The sequence below is a fragment of the Eptatretus burgeri genome, chromosome 5 (assembly GCF_056783735.1).
Source record: "Eptatretus burgeri isolate ZD-2024b chromosome 5, Ebu_testis_v1, whole genome shotgun sequence".
NCBI classification, from domain to species: Eukaryota; Metazoa; Chordata; class Myxini; order Myxiniformes; family Myxinidae; genus Eptatretus; species Eptatretus burgeri.
Genome location: NC_140965.1, coordinates 5,391,916 through 5,412,820, shown reverse-complemented (window position 1 = coordinate 5,412,820; position 20,905 = coordinate 5,391,916). Strand labels below are relative to the sequence as shown.

Genomic DNA, 20,905 nt, shown 5'->3' with positions numbered 1-20,905 from the left:
TATTAATCGGACAAGTGATTCCCAAGTTATGGCCATTTATTTACCAAACCAATGACAGGAAACGTTACTGCGTAGGCGTGGCCGATGGGGAAAAGGTCCTCAGCCACGTTCCCCATTACGGGTTACAACGTACGGACTTCCGGATAGTGATGACTTACTGTATTCTAATAATGTCTCGATTTCTTATGCACATTTGTAGATAAACACAATGCCCCAATCCAGTCGTTGGTTACAAGAGCGAAGGAACGGCTGTGTGGTTGTTTGAAAGTTTTTTTTTTTTTTGCACGTACGGCCACGCATGTACTGGCACGTGAGAGCGAAGGAACGGCCTGTGTGGTTGTTGTTTCTGGCATGCAGTTTGAAAGTTTTTTTTTTTTTTTTTTTTACACGTACAGCCATGCACGTACGGCCACGCACTAGTTCCTTTAATAAGGTGTAACATCATCATCTTGTATTATTCCCTGGAGACCGAGACTCATTCCGTGTGTGTGTATGTGTGTATGTGTGTATGTGTGTATGTGTGTATGTGTGTATGTGTGTATGTGTGTATGTGTGTATGTGTGTATGTGTGTGTGTGTGTGTGTGTGTGTGTGTGTGTGTGTGTGTGTGTGTGTGTGTGTGTGTGTGTGTGTGTGTGTGTGTGTGTGTGTGTGTGTGTGTGTGTGTGTGTATCACCGATTCTCCTCTTCTGCCTACCTGTACCTTTCCCAGTTTATTCTCGTTAGTTACTTAGTTAGTTTGGTTCCCTTGTTCGTCCCTGCTTCGGCTGCCCGTGCGTTACTCCATTCCATATTTCTCCATCCTCCCTTACATGCCGACTCTCTACGCTCAAACGTCGTCAACGTCAACCCTCTGTCATTCATCCGTTCCATGAGCCTCGACCTGTGTAAACACGGGAACAAAATGAAGCTTTCAACTTGTAAAAAAAAATGTTTATAATCACTCAAATCGCTCGGGTGCCCACAAATCATCGGCCCAAACACACGATTCTGTTCGGTCGGCGTCGGTGTCACACACAAACAAACCTGTTAATGGTGTCCAGGTACGGGCAGTGTCTGCTCCTGCCGTCTGTGAGCCCGAAAGGTGAGACTTGTGGGTGGAAGACAGAGAGCAAATGAGAAGATAAGAGAGTACTGTACAATGTGAAAATGGTCATCAGTTCACGCACTGTACACGCGGCACAAATAAAGGTGCACTGTACGGGGCGGGTTGACGTACAGTGCTGAGGATGATGTTCTAATTGGTTGGGATTAATTAATTTTTAGCAAGAGCCGACCGGGTTAACACGCAACCAGTCAAGTGACCGGTCGTATTACCATCGTCGCCATCTTCATCGGACTCACGCTCCCGCTTCACGGCTCCAGTCGCCATCCTTCAGGACAAACATCAAAACCAAATTTTTTTTATTTTAAATAAAACACTTTTTCTTTAAAATAAAAAAACAGGATAAATATAAAACGCTGAGCGAATTCTTTGCATTACTTACGTCCACCGATATTGATATAAATTGCCCTCCTGTTTTGTGCTTCCGGTTCCGGTTTGCCCTCCTGTTTTGTGCTTCCGGTTCCAGTTCTCAGATCTACTAGACTCTATATTACGGTATCGTATTTTTTTTCTTGTTCTTTTAACTCTCCCCCTTCTCTCCTTTCGAGAGGAGGAATTTGAGCAAAATATACAGTACCAGGGAATGTTGAAAGGATTAGAGACTTATAACGAAGGAAAAGTTCCAACAAGCGATTCGATAAAGATCATAAACGTCCGAGTTGCTTTCTACCCTCATGTTATGGGTGCCAAGGAACGGGAGTGTGTTCAGTTACCACGTCGTTGTTAAAGGAGAAGTCAATGTCGGTATTAATATCGAATTATTGTTTTTATATCGTTATCGAGGCCGAGAAAGATCGTCTGGATCATGAAGTAGTGATAAAAAAAAATAAAAAATACATCGCATGGCAAAAATATTATTACTTTGAGTCACAGTAAGAAGAAGAAGAAGAAGAAGATTAATCAATCGCGGACGAGCCAATCAGAAATCGGTGTTACGTCATCTTGGTTATGATCGCTCGTTGCTCCGCCCCCTTTGAGGTACGTCATAATGATGTCGATCGCTCGTTGCTCCGCCCCCTTTGAAAGCAGCGGCCGATTGTGGCGGCGAGTGGTGTCGTTCGAGTGTATCGTTTGTGTGGTAATGTTAACCACGTCTTGAGGCGGCGGACCTCACTTTACCACAGTTTTGATCGAGAAACCAGAAGAATATGGCGAGATTGGATCTAAGTCATGGTTTCGTTAAACACATTCAGAAGAATCAGATCGAACGGTGAGCGAGGAAGCGGTGAGAAACATTCATTTATCGTCCGATTGAATAACTACAATGTGCTGATGGGAAAAGCAGACTCCGCCCGTACGAGGTACGTCGTACACGGACGAGCACGGCGAGCCAATAGGATCCGGTGGTTCATGCTCGTCCGTGTGCGACGGACCTCGTACGGACGGAGTCTGCTTTTCCCATCAGGAATGTCCGAATGTAAAGGCCCGGTCACACCTTGACGATTTATCCAGCGTATGCCTGCCGTATGAAAAATTTGTCTAAAACGCTGGCACACGTCGAATACGTTATGGGTAAGTTTTGTATACGTTAAGAGCACGCTGAAGCACGCTGGCATACGTCGTAGTACGCCGAGCTCGTCGACAAATTTTAACATGCTCAAAATTTTTCGACGTATGCCAGCGTATGACTCGCACGTTCCGCATACGCTGGCCATAAGTTGTAGGCACGTTACGCAATCGTTGACACACGTCGACACACGTTACTTGTAAGTTACTCACAAGTCGAAACACGTCGAGGTAATGTTTAGCGTCAGTGTTCCAGACTCCATGTTTTTTTTGTTTTTTTTTCTTCAGCATGACGGTGATGTTGACACTTCAATTTCTAGTGCAGTGTGTCGACTAGTAACATGTGTCGACGTGTGTCAACGATCGCATAACGTGCCTACAACTTATGTCCAGCGTATGCGGAACGTGTGCATCATACGCTGGCATACGTCGAAAAATTTTCAGCATGCTTAAAATTTGTCGACGTACTCTGCATACTACGACGTATGCCAGCGTGCTTCAGCGTGCTCTTAACGTATACAAAACTTACCCATAACGTATTCGACGTGTGCCAGCGTATTCGGCAAATTTTTCATACGTCGGCATACGCTGGTTAAAACGTCAAGGTGTGACAGGGCCTTGACACTTCGATGTCTAGTGCGGTTATGATTTGAATCGTCGAGCCGCAGCCTTTTAATAGGCTACGCCACGTGATCGTCGGCGATACGCTGCCGCGCTATGCATAAGTTAGACTATCGTTGGACATAGGTTGTGAACGCCGACAACACGCTAAGCATTCGTTGGTATAAGTTATCTATATGTTATCGAAACGTTCTGTGTACGTTACTATACGTTATGCATACGTCCAACTCGTTATGAATACGCTCAAAACTGGAAAAAAAAAAACATCAATAGTTCAGCGTACGCTAGCGTTTTACATACATTTTGATACGTTGCCATATGCTGGCTAAAACGTCAAGGTGTGACAGCGGCTTCAGTCTTGTCTGCCATTCTTCCTGCTCCTGTATGGTCGAGACTTTGACCATTTGTTGAAGCCTTTGCTCACCGACGTGCACGTGACCCACTCGTCCACACCGTCCTGTCGAAATGGTGATGGGAAATGGACTTGTCTAATTCTCTTCACCCCTAAAGGTTCACGTTGAGTCTGAGTAGCGTCCTGTCAGCTGTCAAGCTTGGAGTGCGGGTAAACACAGTCACAAGTTCAATAAGAAGCAAGAAATGCCGTGTCACCGGCGGGAACAGTTCGGCGTCACTCGCTGACTCGGGTGTCATAAATGGCTGGAATACGCTGCTCACAAAAAGGGGGTTCGATGATTGAATTCCCGCGGTTAAAAGGAGTAAAAACCCACTGAAGATGGCGCTTCGATGAGGCATGTGGTACGGATGAAGATGGGGGCTGTGAATGCAGTTTAACTCTCAACTACAGTTGAACTCCAGTGAAACTCGAGTCCGTGAGTCATTTCCACGATGATGTGAAATGCGAGCTGCTAGGCAGGAAAGCGTCGTCACCCTTTCGTTCAAACCTTCCTCGACGCCCGTCCCCCTGCAGGGGGAGCTCTCAGAGCCCGATAGTAGTGTGAGGCAAAATGATTGGTTGGAAAGCAGATTAAAACAGAAAAAAAACCATGCTTGCACTTCTGCCATTGGTTGAACAAGTCAATGGAACAGAGTTCATGATGTAAAGTACTAACAAATTGGCACCGATGAGAAGTACACCACATGCTGATATTGTCCTTTAAGATCTGTTTCTCTGTGTGCAGCGGAGAGTGGGACTTGTCCGAGCGAACTCGTCGATTGTCCCAGCGTGCAAGACGGACCCAAGGACCGATGGGTGAAAGAAGACCTGACCGGCAGGTGTACAGACCACCCAAAGGTGGACAAACATTTCATTGACATTGCTTTGCTAAAATGCTCGTTGGATTTGGAGCGAAAGGTCAAATCTCCATCTTTTGTACAGTACGTGTTGGTAATTCCCTATTTGCATATTCTGTGCATGGTAATTTCCTCTAGCAGTAGTTACCCCCCCCCCCCCCCGTAAAGTCAATCTGTCCACAAATGTCAGTTTATTATCGAGGAACAACTTGATTTCAATTGAATGTTGCATTTTGAACGTGAATCGGAGAACGAACGAACGTGTAGCTTTGCAGTACTTTGGCTCGGAATTCGTCTCAATCGGACACGCACAGAGAGGAGTGAGATAATGTTTCTACTCTATCTCCCCATTTCAGAGTGAAACGAAATTGAAAATCATTCCAAACAGGAAACTTACTGTTTTTAAGGACTTCGTAAAGGACACAAACAACTAGCACGAAGAACTAATGTAGCGTGTAAAATGAGGAGGTGTATAAGACTCTGCATCAACGGCGGTAAATTTCCGATCCCCCCCCCCCCACACACAACCTTTAAAATCTTTCTTTTATTTCAATTGAATTATATACTTGAACACTACAGAACACAAATCACCTGATTGCCACTTTCAAAAACCTTCTGTTTAGCAGTAATTGGATTAAATATTACGGCATTTTACGTCATCTCGACCAATTAAGTTTGCTGCTCTCGGACCTTGTTTCTCAAGACGGCATCCAGGGTAAGGTGTTCGATGGAATCTATTTTATTTTTGAAAAATCTCGTTTTCTGAGCTCAGTAATAGAGTCAGTTAATCGGTGAGAATTTTTTTTTTTATCTGTTGCAAATGGTTTTTGGGTTGGCTCGTTAAATTTGTTTCAAAAGTGAAATAAAGCGTTTTGAAACAATGTCTACACATCATGTCATGCGCAGGTAGTGGACTTTAACTTACTTTTGAGCCGTCGAGTCTGGCTGGGTTCGATTCCTGAACCGACTGTAAATTCTGGTGTTTTGCCGGCGGTCATCAATCAAATATATATATATATAGGACTTCCTCTTAGTCCCATCCGTGTCAACAGGATTGCATGTTTAATTGTTTGATGTAATTATTATTAATTGCATTTTGTATGTTCATGAAAGTATTGCAAAGTCGGGACTGGCGGCATAGTGCAGATCAGAGGTGAGGAACTCTCCTAGTCCGAGGGCCATAGCAGCTATTGTTAAACTCGTAGCGGGCTGGATACATGCTTCGGCTTTCGTGATTTGTTTGTAATTTAAACAACACGTTCAAATAAATAATGTATCTGACTTCTGACTGAAAAGCTTGGCTTTCTGAGTCACTTAACGCTCGCTTTTCTATCAACCTTGGCCAATGATAAAACAAAATGTTCACTTACCTCTCCGTTATTTATCTCAAACTGATCAGGCTTTTCTTCGAAGGGGAATAGTAATACAAAATAATTTGTATTCTCACTCACTTTTTTGTTATTTTTGTATACATAGTTGAGGCTCGACAGAGAGCAAGTGCACTGAGTGGATCAGGACGTAACAGATATAAACGGGACGCAAAAGCCACAGAGGTGTTGACTTTCACAAGCATATGATCAGCAAAAGCAAAAGCGGTTCTTTAGGTTGGACCAGAGGGGGGAAACACCAACAGTAGAGTCGAAGGCCAACATAGTCGGACACTTAGGCAAACGATGGGTGTGGGGAGGAATGGGGGGGTGGGGGGGAGGACAATAAAGGATGCATGGGGTGGATAAGGTGGAGGGAAAACTGGAAATTGGGGGGGAGGGCGGTGAGGGGGTGGTTACTGAGGCTAGAAAAGATCATGCTTTTGAATTTGGGATAATCTGAGATGGTGGTGAACAGCTGTCTTGAAGGTCCAGAGGGATGAATGCAATTGAAGAAGAAATGGAAGTTGATTCCACAGGTGAGGGAAAATAAGAAAAAAAATAGAGGAACAAATAAGTGGAGGTGAGCAGTGATCCTGGATTTATGTAGTTTCACCAGAAGGGGGTTGATGGTGGACCATGTGAGCCATGCATAAACCTCGAAGGACAAAGCATGGAAAGAGCAGAGGGTGTAAGACCAGAAAGGAGGCGGTAGAAGACAGAGACCACCGCCCTATCTATGATTGTGAAGTGATAGGCTCATTGATTCAGCTTCATTGCAAAAGAGTTCAATCATCTTAAACGCCTTGTTTTCCATGGGAGCCAGCCCAAAGGGGAGAGCAGTACTCATTAAGCAACGTATGAAAGCCTTGCACGTGGATAGTAGTTCAGGTGTGCGAAGGAAGGACTTTGTACGACAGAGGATACCCAGTCAGCGGACGGCTTTGGAGGCCCTCTTTGAAATGTGGTTTGCCTGAGAAAGATCATGGCTGATAGACCCAGGAGTGTGACTGACTGACAACTTCTCAAGAGGATCCGATTGTTGAGAAAGTAGATTGGAGGGTTTGCCAGACGCGAGACAGACAGACAGACAGACAGACATATAGTTATATATATATATATATATATATATATATATATATATATATATATATATATATATATATATATATATATATATATATATATATATATATATTCCCCCCCCCCCAAGATTGAAAGACATATTCCAAGTGTTTGACCAGCCTGTGATATTTTTTTTTTCAAGGTGTGAAGAGAGGGAAGATGCTGCTGCCTGTCTGTCTGAAGAATTAGATGTCATGGCAGAGGGTGGAGTCATCAGCAAATAGATAAAGAGCATTTTCCAGAAAGTCAGAGAGATCATTGATGCCGATTAGGAATAGGACTGGGCCCAGAACACTGTTTTGGGGCACTCCAGCCTTGATGAAGGAGATCTTGAGAGGAGATGAAAGGATTCCGTTGAGTGCCACACGTTCACTATGAGAGTAAAGGAAGTCAGTATGCCATGTGTGGAGTTGGATTTGGATGAGTAGGCAGAGGGTTTGGAGAGCAAGGTGGAATGCCAGACTGTATCAAAAGCATGAGATATGGCCCTGATCTCGTGTCCAACAGAGGGCCTCCAACTATTGTTGGGTGAGTGGAAGCAGCATTTCCAAAGTAGAGCGACCTGGTCTCCAAAGACATACTTATATTAACAAGGCCCCACCAGGTTTTAGGGGAGGGAGACAAGTTTGAAAGTTAATTCTTTAGGTTGGACAGATGTCTTCTGGCTCTCCTCAGAATGAACACACACTTGTTGCAGACTATTTTGAATGCACTGAGATTGCCTTCGGTTGGATTCGCCTTCCAGGAAGAGAAGGCATGTTGTTTCAGGGCAACTGCCTCACCACATGATTGTTTACCGTGGATGAAAGAAGGCCAGGATAATTGAAGATGACATGGGATGAATGAAAGAAAGAAAGAAAGAAAGAGAAGGAAGGTTTCTGTGCAAGTGTTACCAGGCTGAGTTAACATCAGGGGCAGTCCTAAAATGAGATAGATGCTTGCATATGCAGTCTTTGCTAATCTGCTTGCATTCCCTGCCAATCTGGTTGCATGAAATTCCAGACTCACCAGCGTTGAGGCAGCTCTCGAAGAATAGTCACTCTCTATTGACTTTCACAAGCATATGATCAGATGAACCAATTGGAGCAGAGGAAATTTGTTGGAAACTTAGTCATCAAGCCCAGAAGGGAGGATTTGCAATCAGTCCCATGGAGTCACAGAAGTCCTTTCCTGAAGTGCCATGGCTGGTGAGAAAGGTACCATCACCCAGCCAAGTTGCATAGTCACAATTTAAATCACCACATATGAGGAAGAGAGAGTTGAGATGTGTGGTTAAAAGTTTTTCCTTGTTATCAGAGAGAGAGATGGAGAGATGGAGTGATGGGGAGATATGGAGATGTAGGTATAGATGGAATTGTCACTTAGGAAGACGGTACAACACACAGAAGAACAAGACGCAGGAGAGGAGGGGAAGTTGTAGCCAGAGGTAATCCTGGGGGTTGGGAGGTGTAAGGTCAGTACAATGGCAGTGGGAAATCGAGTTATTGATGTAAAGTGCAACTCCGCTGCTGGGTCGTGGTTCATGCCTATCAAATCTGAGGAGATAACCGGAGAGAGACATGAAGGAGTAGGGGACATCCTGTGGGAGGAAGGATTTTGTTTTATTTCAAACTATAAGGTTTGCACTGACAACAATATGTAACTAGAGTAGAGTCGATGGTGCACCATCGCAAATCCCCGTGCTTCCCAAAGCAAAGTTGAAAGATGGAAAAGAAAAAGTTCCACCAGGAATGACCCAATATCAAATTTTGAGTGAAAAAAATTTTTGTTTTTCATTTTGACCACTGTGACCATCAGTCCCAAACTCCCTGAAGCATGAACCAAGGGTCAATCCAAAAACTCGTTACATATTTCTTGCGTCCCCCAATGTTGATGACATATACAAAGTTTCATTAATGGATGTGCTTTAAATTGCATTTTTTGGTTTTTGACTCCGCCCCAGGGGGCAGGGCCAAAAATGATACGATTCTTGCACCTTCTTGCCAAGTTTGGTTAATTTCTGCACGACCCTTTAGGTTAGGAGGAGATAGCATAACGGACAGACAGAAAAAGACAGACTGAGGCAATTACAATATCCCCTGTTTGCTTGTTTTTAAGCGTGAGGATAATAATTATGTACCTCAATTCATTATGGCTTTAAATTTCGCCATAATAATCATTATCATAATCACTATCACCATTGCGTGGAAATTATACTCTTTACAGAGCATCGGTGCTGCCGAAGTGGTATCTTAGCAAGGGTTATGCTGGGTGGTTTGCCATTGCCTTTGCAGGAGCCAGTTAGGGCACAAATTTGTCATTCGTGTGGTGTGCTGGTGATAGCTCACCGATTCAGGAAAGACACTGTGACATACTTAATGTCAAGCAGAGCTGACAGATTGGTCCTCGGACTGAATGTCCATCAGATGGCTGGTGCACGTATTGCTACATCCCACTACATGTGAAACACCAAGGTGAAAGTTTATAGCTGGGTTGATATATTTAAACCCCCGTGAGACAGCTCAGATGCAAGTGTACATACCTCAAGATTAGGCATTGGGACAATTCGGGCCCGCGGCATGTTTTTGATCCGGGCCCGCGGAATGATTTTGATCCGGGCCCGCGGCATGTTTTTGATCCGGGCCCGCGGCATGTTTTTGATCCGGGCCCGCGGCATGATTTTGATCCGGGCCCGCGGCATGTTTTTGATCCGGGCCCGCGGCATGTTTTTGATCCGGGCCCGCGGCATGTTTTTGATCCGGGCCCGCGGCATGTTTTTGATCCGGGCCCGCGGCATGTTTTTGATCCGGGCCCGCGGCATGTTTTTGATCCGGGCCCGCGGCATGTTTTTGATCCGGGCCCGCGGCATGTTTTTGATCTGGGCCCGCGACATGTTTTTGATCCGGGCCCGCGGCATGTTTTTGATCCGGGCCCGCGGCATGTTTTTGATCCGGGCCCGCGGCATGTTTTTGATCCGGGCCCGCGGCATGTTTTTGATCCGGGCCCGCGGCATGTTTTTGATCCGGGCCCGCGGCATGTTTTGATCTTGCCCACGTTGTGATATTTTGTTCAATTGTTTTTTGTTGTTTTGTTTTTTGTATACATTGGACACACTGTCAAGGCTTGTATGGTGGCTAACACACAACTAGGGGAGCAGGAGACGAGCGGTGGGAGAGGGAAGAAACAAAACAGTGTGAAACAGAGACATGAGGAGATCTGTGGAAGGGAGAGGGTTGAGGTGAGTTACACAGGGTAAACAAGATGGACACTACAGGGACTTTCAGCAATGAAAACAGGGAATTTTTGAAGGAGGTGGATTAGCGGGGCTAGTAAAGATCAAGATTTTGGATGGGGGAAGATAAGAAATGGCGGTGAACAACTGTTTTGAAGAGAGCGTGGGAGTTTATCCAAAGGTGGGGGGAAAAAGAGGAATTAAAGAGTGAAGGCGAGTAGTGATTCGTGATTTTGGTAGTTTTACCAGAAGGGAGTTGCTGGCAGACTTTAAACACCCTGTGGAAATATTGGGGGCAACATATCTCATAAGGGGGGGGGCAAGGCCAGAGAGGAGACGGTAGAAGACAGAAAGAGCATTGACTTGCCTGCAGCGAGGGATTGAGAGAACCAAAGAGTCAGCCTCATCGCGAGAGATACCAATGATCCTAAAGGTCTTGATTTCCACAGCGTGCAGCCGAGTAAGTTGAGAGGCGGGAGCACCAGCCCAAAGGGGAGAGCAGTACTCCATCTGGCTGTGGACGAAATCTTTGTATGTGGTCAGGAGCTCAGGTGTGCCAAGGAAGGATTTTGCACGACGTGGGATACCCAGTCGGCGACTGGCTTTGGAGGCCAGCTTGAAAATGTGGCTTTTCTAGGAAAGATCCTGGCAGATAGTGAGACCCAGAAGCTTGAATGAAAGGACTTCTTCAAGAGGATTGTTGAGAAAGTAGATGGGGGAGGGGGGGGGGGTTTCCTAATGGTCCATGGTCCTTTCATGAGGTGGAGAGACATTGTAAAGAGTGTGAGATTTATCAGGGTTGAAAGACATGTTCCACATGTTGGACCAGTTTGTGATTTTTATCCACATCTGCAGAGAGCGAAAAAGCTGCTGCATGCCAGTCTGAGGGATGACAGATGGTATGGCAGAGGGTGGAGTCAAAGCGATAAACAGGATTTATAGAGAGTCGGAGAGATCATTGATGAAAATGAGAAAAAGAACAGGGCCCAGAATACTACATTGAGGAACTCCAGCCTGGACAGGAAGAGAGAACTCCATTAAGGGCCACATGTTGGCTGCGACAGGAGAGGAAATCTGCGAGCCATGAGTGGAGATGTCCATGGATACCAGAGGAAGAGTTTTGTGAGCAGCGCAGGGTGCCAGACCGTATCAAAGGCACATAATGTATCTGGGGAGATGGCACTGATTTCATGTCTGGCATTGAGGATCTCCATCCATTGTTGGGAGAGCAGAAGCAAGCTATTTTTAGCTATTTGCTTATCTATCTATAATTCCAGCAAGCAGTGTGTGCGTGTGCGTGTGCGTGTGCGTGCGTGCGTGCTGTTTCTTGACAACCACTCATCCGATCTAATTGAAACTTGCCATGTATATTGCTGGGGACCTGAGTATGTGCCTTTTCAAGGTTTGATATTAATCAGACAAGTGGTTCCCAAGTTATGGCCATTTATTTACCAAACCAATGATAGGACACGGTGCTGTGTGGGCGTGGCCGTTGGGGAAGAGATCCTCAGCCGCGTTCCCATTATGGGTTACAACGTACGGACTTCCGGATAGTGATGACAACGTATTCTAATAATTTCTCGATTTCTTATGCGCATTAATAGATAAACACAATGCCCCAACCCAGTCGTTAACGAGAGCGAAGGAATGGCCTGTGTGGTTGTTGTTTCTGGCACGCGGTTTGAAAGTTTTTTTTTTTTTTTTTTTTTTTTTTTGCATGTACAGCCATGCACATACCGGCACGCGAGAGCGAAGGAAGGCCTGTGTGGTTGTTGTATCTGGCACGTGGTTTGAAATGTTTTTTTTGTTTTTTTCCACGTACGGCCACGCACGTACAGCCACGCACTAGTTATTATTAATTTTAACTAGCTATTCGACTTGCCTCTGAGCTGTTTCGCCTGGGTTTGAATCTCGACACAGCTATAAACTGCCATCCTGGTGTTTTGCATACAGGGTAATTAATCAATGTGTGCTCCATCCCTTGGATGGATGTTTACCTCGGTGTTCTGTTTGCTGGCGTTAGTTAGTGGACCTTAAATATCCCACGGTGTCCTTCACGATGAGAATGCGAGCTATCTCCAGCACCATGTACACATTACAAATTCCTGCCCTTTCAGAGTATCCTGTGTCGTGGAGTGGTGACCCTCCTCCAGATTGTAACTTCCATCGCCTTAACCAATGAACATGCCTCAGCAGCCCTGTGCGCATAATGGTGCAAGTAGGGAAAGAAAAAGAAGATAAGTTATGTTTTTCAGGAAGGAAAACAGGGAATTTTTGAAGGAGGTGGGTTTGGGATATATCAGGATATGTCGGCACGTACGTGGGATATATCAAGTCACACAAAATTTATTTCCCAAAAACATTATAACTTCTTTAATCCTCATAAATTGTGTATAACCCGATTCGCATCATTCTTCGCAGGAAGTGAACTCACTTCGCAGCCACACATGTGCTCTGTATTTTATTATCCCCACGTTTTAAAAAAACTGTAATCGTCTCTGTCCATCCGTCTGTCTGTCCGTCACGCTGTCTCCTCAACGGTTGTGCAGAAATTCACCAAACTCGGTAGTTGTGATTACCACATGGCAAGAAGTTGTGAGAGCAGTACCTTTTTATTTTTTTGGTGTGGGGGGGGGGGCTCCAGGTTCTCTCACCCCTGGGGTCAAAAGGTCAAATACCAAAAAGTGCAATTGTGGGCACATTTTAAAGCTTTTTTTTTTTAATGTAACTTTGTATATGCGATCAACATTAGGGGATGTGTGAAATATGTAATGAGTCTTTGGATTGGACCCCCAGCTCATGCCCCGGTTTATCTTCTGTTGAAACCTAACAGATGTAACTTCAGGTGACGGGTCAAAATGCCAAAAAAAAAATAGAATTAACTCAATTTTATATTGGGTCAATCTCGGTGAAACTCTTTGCCATCTTTCGCCTTACTTTTGGTGGGAAGCGTGGTGATTTCCAATGGAACGCCATCGACTTTGCTGTAGTTCTGATCATTACGGGGAAAAGTCCTTTTCCTTTACTAGGGTTTGAGACTTGTACCTGTCAACACAGCAACACCGAGGCTTCCAACAGTCATCCATCCTTGTACAAGCTGGACCTCTTGACTCGTACGTGGCTACAGTCTTCTTGCTATCATAAAAGAGAGTGTTTGTGTTGCTATACCTTCAGTTTGATGCGGTCTTCAGTTGGATACCATAGAAAAGGCTTTTCTTGTTTTATATCCGAACATTATAAGTATGACAACCCTCATAAAACACCACTCAAAGTTCAGACGTTATCCTGAATGTCATTGCGATTTCTCGAGGTCTTGCACTCCAAGTAACAAAACGCCAACGTTCAATGGGTACCAGTCCATATCTAACTCGTACGTTAGAAGAGGTAAAACCTTTGTTTGAAATGTTGTTTCATCATTCCAATTGTTACCCCAACACCATTCTCTTTCATCCGTGCTCTTTATACCTTACAGTGAAGCCAGCGGCCTGCTTGCACGACATTGTCAAGCAAACAACAAAATTGGAACATGGACGGACTCTCCAACTCGAGTTTGAAGATGACAATGGCCATGTTACTTCGGTCACAATATGTGAGGTGTGTTTCCCACTTACACCAGAGGGAATTCCTGAGATGTATATAATTTATATAAAGTAAACAAAATTGATTTCAAGAGCATTTTATACTTTACAAATATATGCTACAAGGCCCCATATCATCAGCCACGTGAAGTAAATTGTAAAGCAAGTAATATTTAGCCCCACGTTTTTAAATGGGAGATATTGTAATCGAGTTTGTCTGTCTGTCTGTCCATCCATCACGCTATCTCCTAAATGGCTGTGCAGAAATTCACCAAACTTCCTAGTTATGATCACCACATGGCACGAAGGTGCAAGAGCAGTATCTTTTTTTTTTTTTTTTTTTTTTTTCTTTCCGTCTCCCGGATACAAGTATCCTTTGCATCTGACCAGATGGTGAAGAAGTGCAGTTGCCTTTGAACTGTCTAGTCATGATTCAATTATCGATTTCACTATAAACTGTCAGAATTTGCTTCGCCGGTAGGATGTAGCACCAAAAGGTGTCGTCCGTTGGAAGTGATGTTAAGCTGGGTGTCCCATCTGCTTGCATTTTTCCTGGTGGACGTTAAAGATCCAGCCCGTGTCTTTCTTTGCCAAAGAGTAGGCAGTTATCGCTGGCATCATGAACAAATGACAAATTGCTGCCTTACACTGCCTTCAGAGAGTATTCACACCCCTCAAATTTTGTTGTGTTACAGCCTGAATTAAAAATGGATTAAACTGAAAACATTTTTGTCACCAATCCACACAAAATACCCCATAATGATAAACTGAGAATGTTTTTCTAGAAATTTTTACAAATCAATGAAAAATGAAAAGCTGTAATATCTTATGTCGATAAGTTTCAACCCCTTTGCTATGACACTCCAAATTGAGCTCAGGTGAATCCAAATTCCTTGAATCATCTTTGAGATGTCTCCACAACTTGATTGGAGTCCACCTTGGGACATGATTTAGAAAGAAACACACCTTTTGATATATGGTCCCACAGTTGACAGTGAATGTCGGAGCAGAAACTACCATGATGTCCAAGGAACTGTCCATCGAACTCCGAGGGAGAATTGTGAGGAGGCATAGACCTGGGGAAGGGTACAAAACAATTTATAGTGTGTTGAAAGTTCCCAAGATCACAGTGAGCTCCATCATTAGGAAATGGATAGAACATGGACCTACCCAGACTCTTCCTAGCAAGAAGGACCTTGGTCAGGAAAGTGACCAATAACCCAATAACCACTCTGACAGAACTACAGAGTTCCTTGACTGGGATGTGAGAACCTGCCGGAAAGACAACAATCTCTGCAGCACTTCACAAATTGAGGCTTTATGGGAGAGTGGCCAGATGGAAGCCACTCCTGAGAAAAAAGCACATGACAGCACACCTGGGGTTTGCAAAAAGGCATGTGAAAGACTGAGCATGAAGCAAAATATCCTGTGGTCTGATGAGACAAAAATTGAACTCTGTGGCTTGAATGCAAAGCGCTACGTCTGCCAGAAACCGAGCACAGTTCATCCCTACCATGAAGCATGGTGGTAGCAGCATCATGCTTTGGGGATGCTTTTTAGTGGCAAGGACTGAGAGACTTGTAAGGATAGAGGGAACAATGAATGGAGCCAAATGCAGGCAAATCCTTGAGGACAACCTGCTTCAGAGTGCCAAAGACCTTGAACTGTGGTGAAGACTTTTGTTCCAACAGTTCAATGACCCCAAGCATACAGCCAAAGCAACACTGGAATGGCTTCAGAACAAGAATGTGAAAGTCCTTGAGTGGCCCAGCCAAAGCCCAAACTTGAATCCCATTGATAATCTGTGGAAAGACTTGAAGATTGCTGTTCACCGACACTCCCCATCCAACTTGGCAGAGCTTGAGCAAATGTGCAAGGAAGAATGGGGGAAAATCCCCAAATCCAGATGTACAAAGCTGATACAGACATTCCCACCCAGGCGAAAATGAGAAGTATAGTAAATGGGAGTAGTACACTCGTATACTACAGTGGCGTGGGATTCGCTGCTCAATGGCTCCCGGTGGGATGCCAATTTGGCCTGCTTGTCACGCCCGTATCTCGTGGAGGGTGGTAAGCCATGGCCGGGTTCGACTCTGCCAATGGCCTTTCACACTCGGAAAGTATTATGCGCCCGACAATGGTTCGGTACCTCATTTTCCTGACACACCTTACGATCTTAGAAAGTGAATGACGACTTGCCGGAGCACACGGTACATCCTGATGATGGGTGTAGATCCCATGAATCACTGACAAGTGCTAGGAACCGTCGCAGGGTGGGTTTTGAAAGTCCAGGGGAAGGTCCTTGGGCAGTGGTGCTCGGCACATGGTTGACCCCAACGTGTTCGTGCTCCGCATTTTGGGTCGACTCCGGACACTTGAGGCCCAGGCTGTTTTTTGGGGGTAGGCCTGAGATAGCTGCCACTGTGGAGAGAGGAAGACAGACAGCCACAATATTCCATGCCTCATTCCCTTGCTGGAGTGGGACGGGGGGGGGGGTCCGCCCCAAAGCCTGAATAACCCTGAACAACTTGTATGAATTCCAGCCCAAATCATTTTCAGTCGAACGTCAGGCCTGACGAGCCGGTCTGTGAAAGACAGGCTAAAAGCACTCCCCAGCCGAACCTACGAGAAGGTGGGAATAATTGGGGCCATTAAAGAAATAGTAGTAATATCAGTAATTTATTATACTGTACTCTACAATGAATATAATTGTGCTCTTTCAGTATGATTGGAACATTAGCATTTTAAGTTTAAAATGTTAGCATTTTGAGTCGTACATCCCTGTAGTTTTTATTTTTTATTTTTCTTCAAATTAACCCATAAAGTACCTTCAGAAAAGATTGAAGTTTTACACCTCCTGAGATTCACGTTAAATATTCAACAGAGGAGGTGCACTTAGCTGATACTGTGGGAAATAATGTAAGTTTAAACTTTTGTGTTTTGTATTTTTCTCCCAGGAAGAAAGTGAGGAAGACATGGTGAGCAAAGTGGGGAAAGCAGCTGGTGAAGGACTGACGAAAGAACTGTCTTTCTTTTTATTACTCTGGCTCCGGAGAGAGCTGGATAGGAGGTGGGGCAGAGATAAAGCGGCAGAACAAAGGGAATCTACGACTGTTGAAGAGTCTGATAGACGTCAAAGAGGGTCAGGACGACGTGGAGGAAGATCTGATCGAGGCAGCGAGAGGGGGAGAGAGTGCAAGCTCAAAAATGCGGGGAAGGAGAGATAGATATATAGAGGGAGCGAGTATGAAGAATATCAACTCTGACATTGCTTGTGAAAACATGGTGTGGGTTCTGGTTGTCGATCAAATTGAGGAGCGAAATATTGCTCCAGATGCTCCAAAAACCAAGGACGTTTGGACGGCAGGAAGTTGTGTACAGGAGTTAGGTGACTTTGGATGAAGATTTGTATTTGTTAAAAAAAAAGGACAAATGATTGAGGTGGGGGGAGCAGAGGCAGTTTGTAATTGCATTGAGCAATAATTTGCTGAAACAAGGCTGTCACAATGAGAAGTTCTCGTTCATTTTAACTGAAACCCCCTTCTGTACTTGCAGCATGCACCATGCCCCCATTGACCTCATTGTGCACCTGATCAATGCATTTGGTGCAATGATGCCGATTCCAATTGGCTTTCGAGGATCCATATTACCGTACATTCTCTTCAATTAAACGGTCACTCCGTGACCAACCAGTTGCCATCGACGATCGATCGAGAAGGAATTTTTGAGTCTGTTGCAGGTTTTTATTCCGTATTAATGTTTGTTGGTTTACTCCAAAAATGATCTCTCCTTGTATGTTCTTCTTGTTGTTTCATATGCAGCACATGGCTGCAAGTAGCATCATTGGCTGAAGCATTGATGCAATTCCCCATGTAGGTTCGAGCAGGAATTTGAGATTTTGTCAGGAAGCTGGTGATAACTCGCCTACTCTTCGCAAAGGACACCATGGGATCTTTAACGTCCACCAACCAACGCTGGCAGATAGGATGCTCGGCTCAACGCCCATCAGAGGAACAGCACACACATTGATGCCTCACCCGGGATGACAACTTGTACCTGGGTCGAGATTCAAAAGTGGGCTACATGGCTCAGAGGCCAGAGTACGTCCCTCTCGGCCACCCTGCCAGCCTCCCCCTTGTAGGTTCAACATGCATGATTAACTTTAGAATGTCTCTTGTTTGTGTCGATGACAAAATTGATAACTATTTTTGTAGATTATGTTGTGTCGAAAAGTACAATTAATGGTCATGGAGACCATCTTGGGTGCCAGCATTGGTCCTCATGTAAACAACTTTTGGCACTTTGGTTCTGTGTTCAAATTGAAATGCATGTTAGGTAAATTGGCCGTTAAATTACATTTCGTTGTGAGTGCGACAACAGATGCCACTGCAAATAAAAGCTGCAACTCATCTCGCTGGGTTTGCAAAGCAATTGAGGTGGATTATCCAAAGAAACTGAGTTGTTGGTGAAAACGTTCGTGATGACCGTATGGAATTGTTCAGTGGCAGATGGGAATGATTGGCTGAATTATCGATCACTGAACGACACCATGCCCGAGACATCAGCCGGAAAGCCTGAAAGCCTCATGCTTTTGCTGGTACTTGATGTTACCCAAGTAATCGTTAAGGAGACCATTTTTATTTATACTTGTGTTGTCGGTGATCATTGTGTGGCAATAAAATAGTTTCTTTTTGTTTTGTTACATATACCGGTGTAATAAAATATTTTCTTACCATATTGCCTGAAAACGTTTTGTTCTTGAATGATACAATCGTCAAGCTAGCTTTATTGTCTGTGAACCTTTTGATGTTGTTTCAACTCTGATTTGGTTCATCAGGAGGTGTGTAATTGATTGATACATTGCCTGTAGTAGGGGACCCTCATCCTAATAAATATGCATGACATTTACAGGTTTTGCTAAAAGCGATTTTTCTTTGGAAATCTATTCTTGAGGATACTTGGAACAAATTGGCTCAAAACACACAAAAATAACTCCCCCCCTCCCTCGGGCCCCTTTGCCTGCCATGCCCCCCATCCCCCAAGACATTTCAGAAATATGTCAATCACTGATTACATATAAATATGCATTGAAAATGATATTCAATGTTCACAAAATGCACTCGATCATGAAAAACGTTCACTTTTTCCAATGTATATAATCTTTGACTTATTCAAGCTGCGGTGCAACGTTTGGGAATGTCAAGCTCTCTGACTTTGATTTCACAGATGATGCAGTCATATTTATGGAGACTAGACATCCTTTTGGGGGCCCTCAGGGTGTTGAATGAGGAGTTGGAGTTGCTGGGATTATGGGTTTTCTGGGTCAGAGCTAAAATCCAGGCTTTCAATGACATGTTGAATGCTGATATCCTGTCTGTACCTGTTTGTGATGAGGATGTTGAGGTCATGGAGAGATTCACTTACCTTGGCAGTGATATTCATGTCTCTGCTGGCTGTGAGCCAGAGGTCAATAGACGTCTGGGTCGGGCCTGGGAGTCATGGATTCACTGGATCATAGGGTGTGGCCTCCTCGGTGCCTGTGCAGGAAGATCAAAGTCCGAGTCTTTCGGTCCTTGGTGCTTCGTCTTGTTCTATGGATGTGAGACTTGGACTCTGACCAGGGATCTGAGATAGAGACTTAATTCCTTTGGAACCAGGTCTCTTCGGAGAATACTTGGCTATCATTGGTCGGACTTTGTGTCCAACAAGCGGTTGCTGAGACAGACTCAAATGAGATTTGTTACCTGCATAGCCCATGAGCATCAGCTGCAGCTGTATGGATGTGTGGCTCGTTTTTCTGACGCAGATTCTCTCAGCGATGGAGCCTCGTGAGTGGAGGAGGCCAATGGGCCAACCATGTGCCTCGTAGGGTTGCAGCAGGTTGATCAACATCTCAAGGAGATGGGGATGGGCTAGGCATCTGCCTGGGGGATGGCCAGACGGAGACCCCTGAAGTATCAACAGAAAGTGGACGCAGCGACGCGCTGCTCCGGTGCATGCTCCCATACCTGACCTGCATCGTCCGTCTTGATTTTTTTCAAACTTCACTGTTGTTTGTCAGAGCAGCCACAAGGTGTCTCTGTCTGGTGGCAAACTTGCATTTAGTTCCGTAGTTCAACATCAGAGGACTGAATTACCGCGAAAGCTCAGTCAAGAAGAAATAACAATGTGAGTATTACTATTTACAGTTATGTCAACTGAGATATTGTCTGAGATGATCATCAGCAACTGGTTTTCATGAAATGTTGAGGAATAGTTCTGTGTTGTCAAATTCATTTTTACTCGGAAATATTAGTATAGAATGCAAATTATGTGCAACTTTTCGTTGAGATGAGATAAATATCAAATCGGTCAAGGTCATTTTTCTTCCTTGGACAATATGTTTAACAGATGTATCGTCCGTCAAAGATGGTTTGGGTCCAATTAAGCTAAATGCTAACTAGTACCCAAACTATCTTCTCCTTGCAGGATGTCATTGAGAGGTATCGGAGAATATATGACCAGAACAGTGAAAGAGGGGAAAAAAAAAAGATGATTTGTTTTGCCTTGCCCTCTTAACAATTTGGACCCCAATACCGTGGATGACCCCTCACTTTCTACTCATCCCTATGCCTAACTATCACTCAGCAGTTTACTCATTCTCTTTTTCTTGTCTCCTCATCAGATACGAACCTTCAAGAGGACATCGACTGGAGTGCTTGTGTGATATGTCGATCCAAGAAAGGTCAGGATCTACGTCCGCCCCTCGAAGGAAAGCCATGTAGCAACTCGGACGTCTTCAAACCGTTTCGTTCCTGAGCACAAGAGTTCAAAAGTATTGGTACTCTCCCATGGAATGTGGACCACTTGTGCTAAGTTTGAACAGAATCAGACCATGCCTGTCTGAGACATGGTTGGGAAACATTTAAGTAACCAAATGCCCACCAATCGGCCATCCTGGATATGATCTCGAAAAAAGAAATTACGACGTGCATGTGTAAGCAATCGTTCATTATCTGTGTGCCAAGTTTGAACAACATCGGTAATGCATGTCCGAGACATGGTTGAGGACATGTTCAACATCGGATTTTTTTTTTTCCCAACTAAAATGGCCGCCAGCTTGTAAAATACAACTAAAATTTAAAAAAATTGTATTCGAGAGA

General features: G+C 44.5%; 3 protein-coding genes and 1 long non-coding RNA gene across 14 annotated transcripts in view; 2 read left to right on the top strand and 2 right to left on the bottom strand.

Moving 5' to 3' along the window:
- Window positions 1-1,539, bottom strand: part of USP39 (ubiquitin specific peptidase 39) — a 63,837-nt gene extending 62,298 nt beyond the window's left edge. Inside the window, exons 1-3 of one of the 2 annotated variants that reach the window (XM_085880507.1) lie at window positions 1,487-1,539; window positions 1,317-1,372; window positions 1,026-1,089 (exon numbers count right to left, since the gene is read on the bottom strand). In XM_085880507.1, the coding sequence (XP_085736633.1) occupies window positions 1,026-1,089; window positions 1,317-1,371 (119 nt within the window). In that variant the 5' untranslated portion in view covers window position 1,372; window positions 1,487-1,539. Of the gene's footprint in view, window positions 1-811; window positions 883-1,025; window positions 1,090-1,316; window positions 1,379-1,486 lie in introns of those variants that run through there. The other variant, XM_085880508.1, reaches the window with a different exon arrangement.
- A 557-nt stretch (window positions 1,540-2,096) lies between these two features.
- C5H2orf68 (chromosome 5 C2orf68 homolog) lies at window positions 2,097-18,498 on the top strand. Its single transcript, XM_085880538.1, has 4 exons — window positions 2,097-2,314; window positions 4,371-4,483; window positions 13,658-13,779; window positions 16,721-18,498. Exons 1-4 carry the CDS (start codon window positions 2,253-2,255, stop codon window positions 16,988-16,990), a joined length of 567 nt encoding a protein of 188 aa, XP_085736664.1. The 5' UTR covers window positions 2,097-2,252; the 3' UTR covers window positions 16,991-18,498.
- LOC147025761 (uncharacterized) lies at window positions 14,088-20,744 on the bottom strand. 2 transcript variants are annotated; one of them, XR_015057998.1, is made up of 3 exons: window positions 20,688-20,744; window positions 20,436-20,557; window positions 14,088-14,839 (listed from the first exon to the last, which is right to left on the bottom strand). It is a non-coding gene; the product is annotated as an uncharacterized LOC147025761 (long non-coding RNA). The 2 variants fall into 2 exon arrangements; XR_015057999.1 differs by having other exon boundaries at window positions 20,637-20,701.
- The window catches only part of POPDC3 (popeye domain cAMP effector 3), a 42,150-nt gene continuing 41,022 nt past the window's right edge, over window positions 19,778-20,905 (top strand). For 2 of the 9 annotated variants that reach the window (XM_085880531.1, XM_085880527.1), the window contains exons 1-2: window positions 19,788-19,931; window positions 20,428-20,487. The gene's annotated coding sequence lies outside the window, so the exon portion shown is untranslated. Of the gene's footprint in view, window positions 19,932-20,427; window positions 20,488-20,905 lie in introns of all 9 variants that reach the window. The other 7 variants (XM_085880526.1, XM_085880524.1, XM_085880533.1 and 4 more) reach the window with 6 other exon arrangements.

Bases quoted from the DNA above. Each gene is read 5' to 3' on its own strand.
- C5H2orf68 (XM_085880538.1), top strand. From the start codon at position 2,253: ATGGCGAGATTGGATCTAAGTCATGGTTTCGTTAAACACATTCAGAAG. The intron at 4,484-13,657 runs GTGGACAAACAT...TATACCTTACAG, and splicing joins GGTGTACAGACCACCCAAAG to TGAAGCCAGCGGCCTGCTTG. The intron at 13,780-16,720 runs GTGTGTTTCCCA...TTTTTCTCCCAG, and splicing joins CTTCGGTCACAATATGTGAG to GAAGAAAGTGAGGAAGACAT.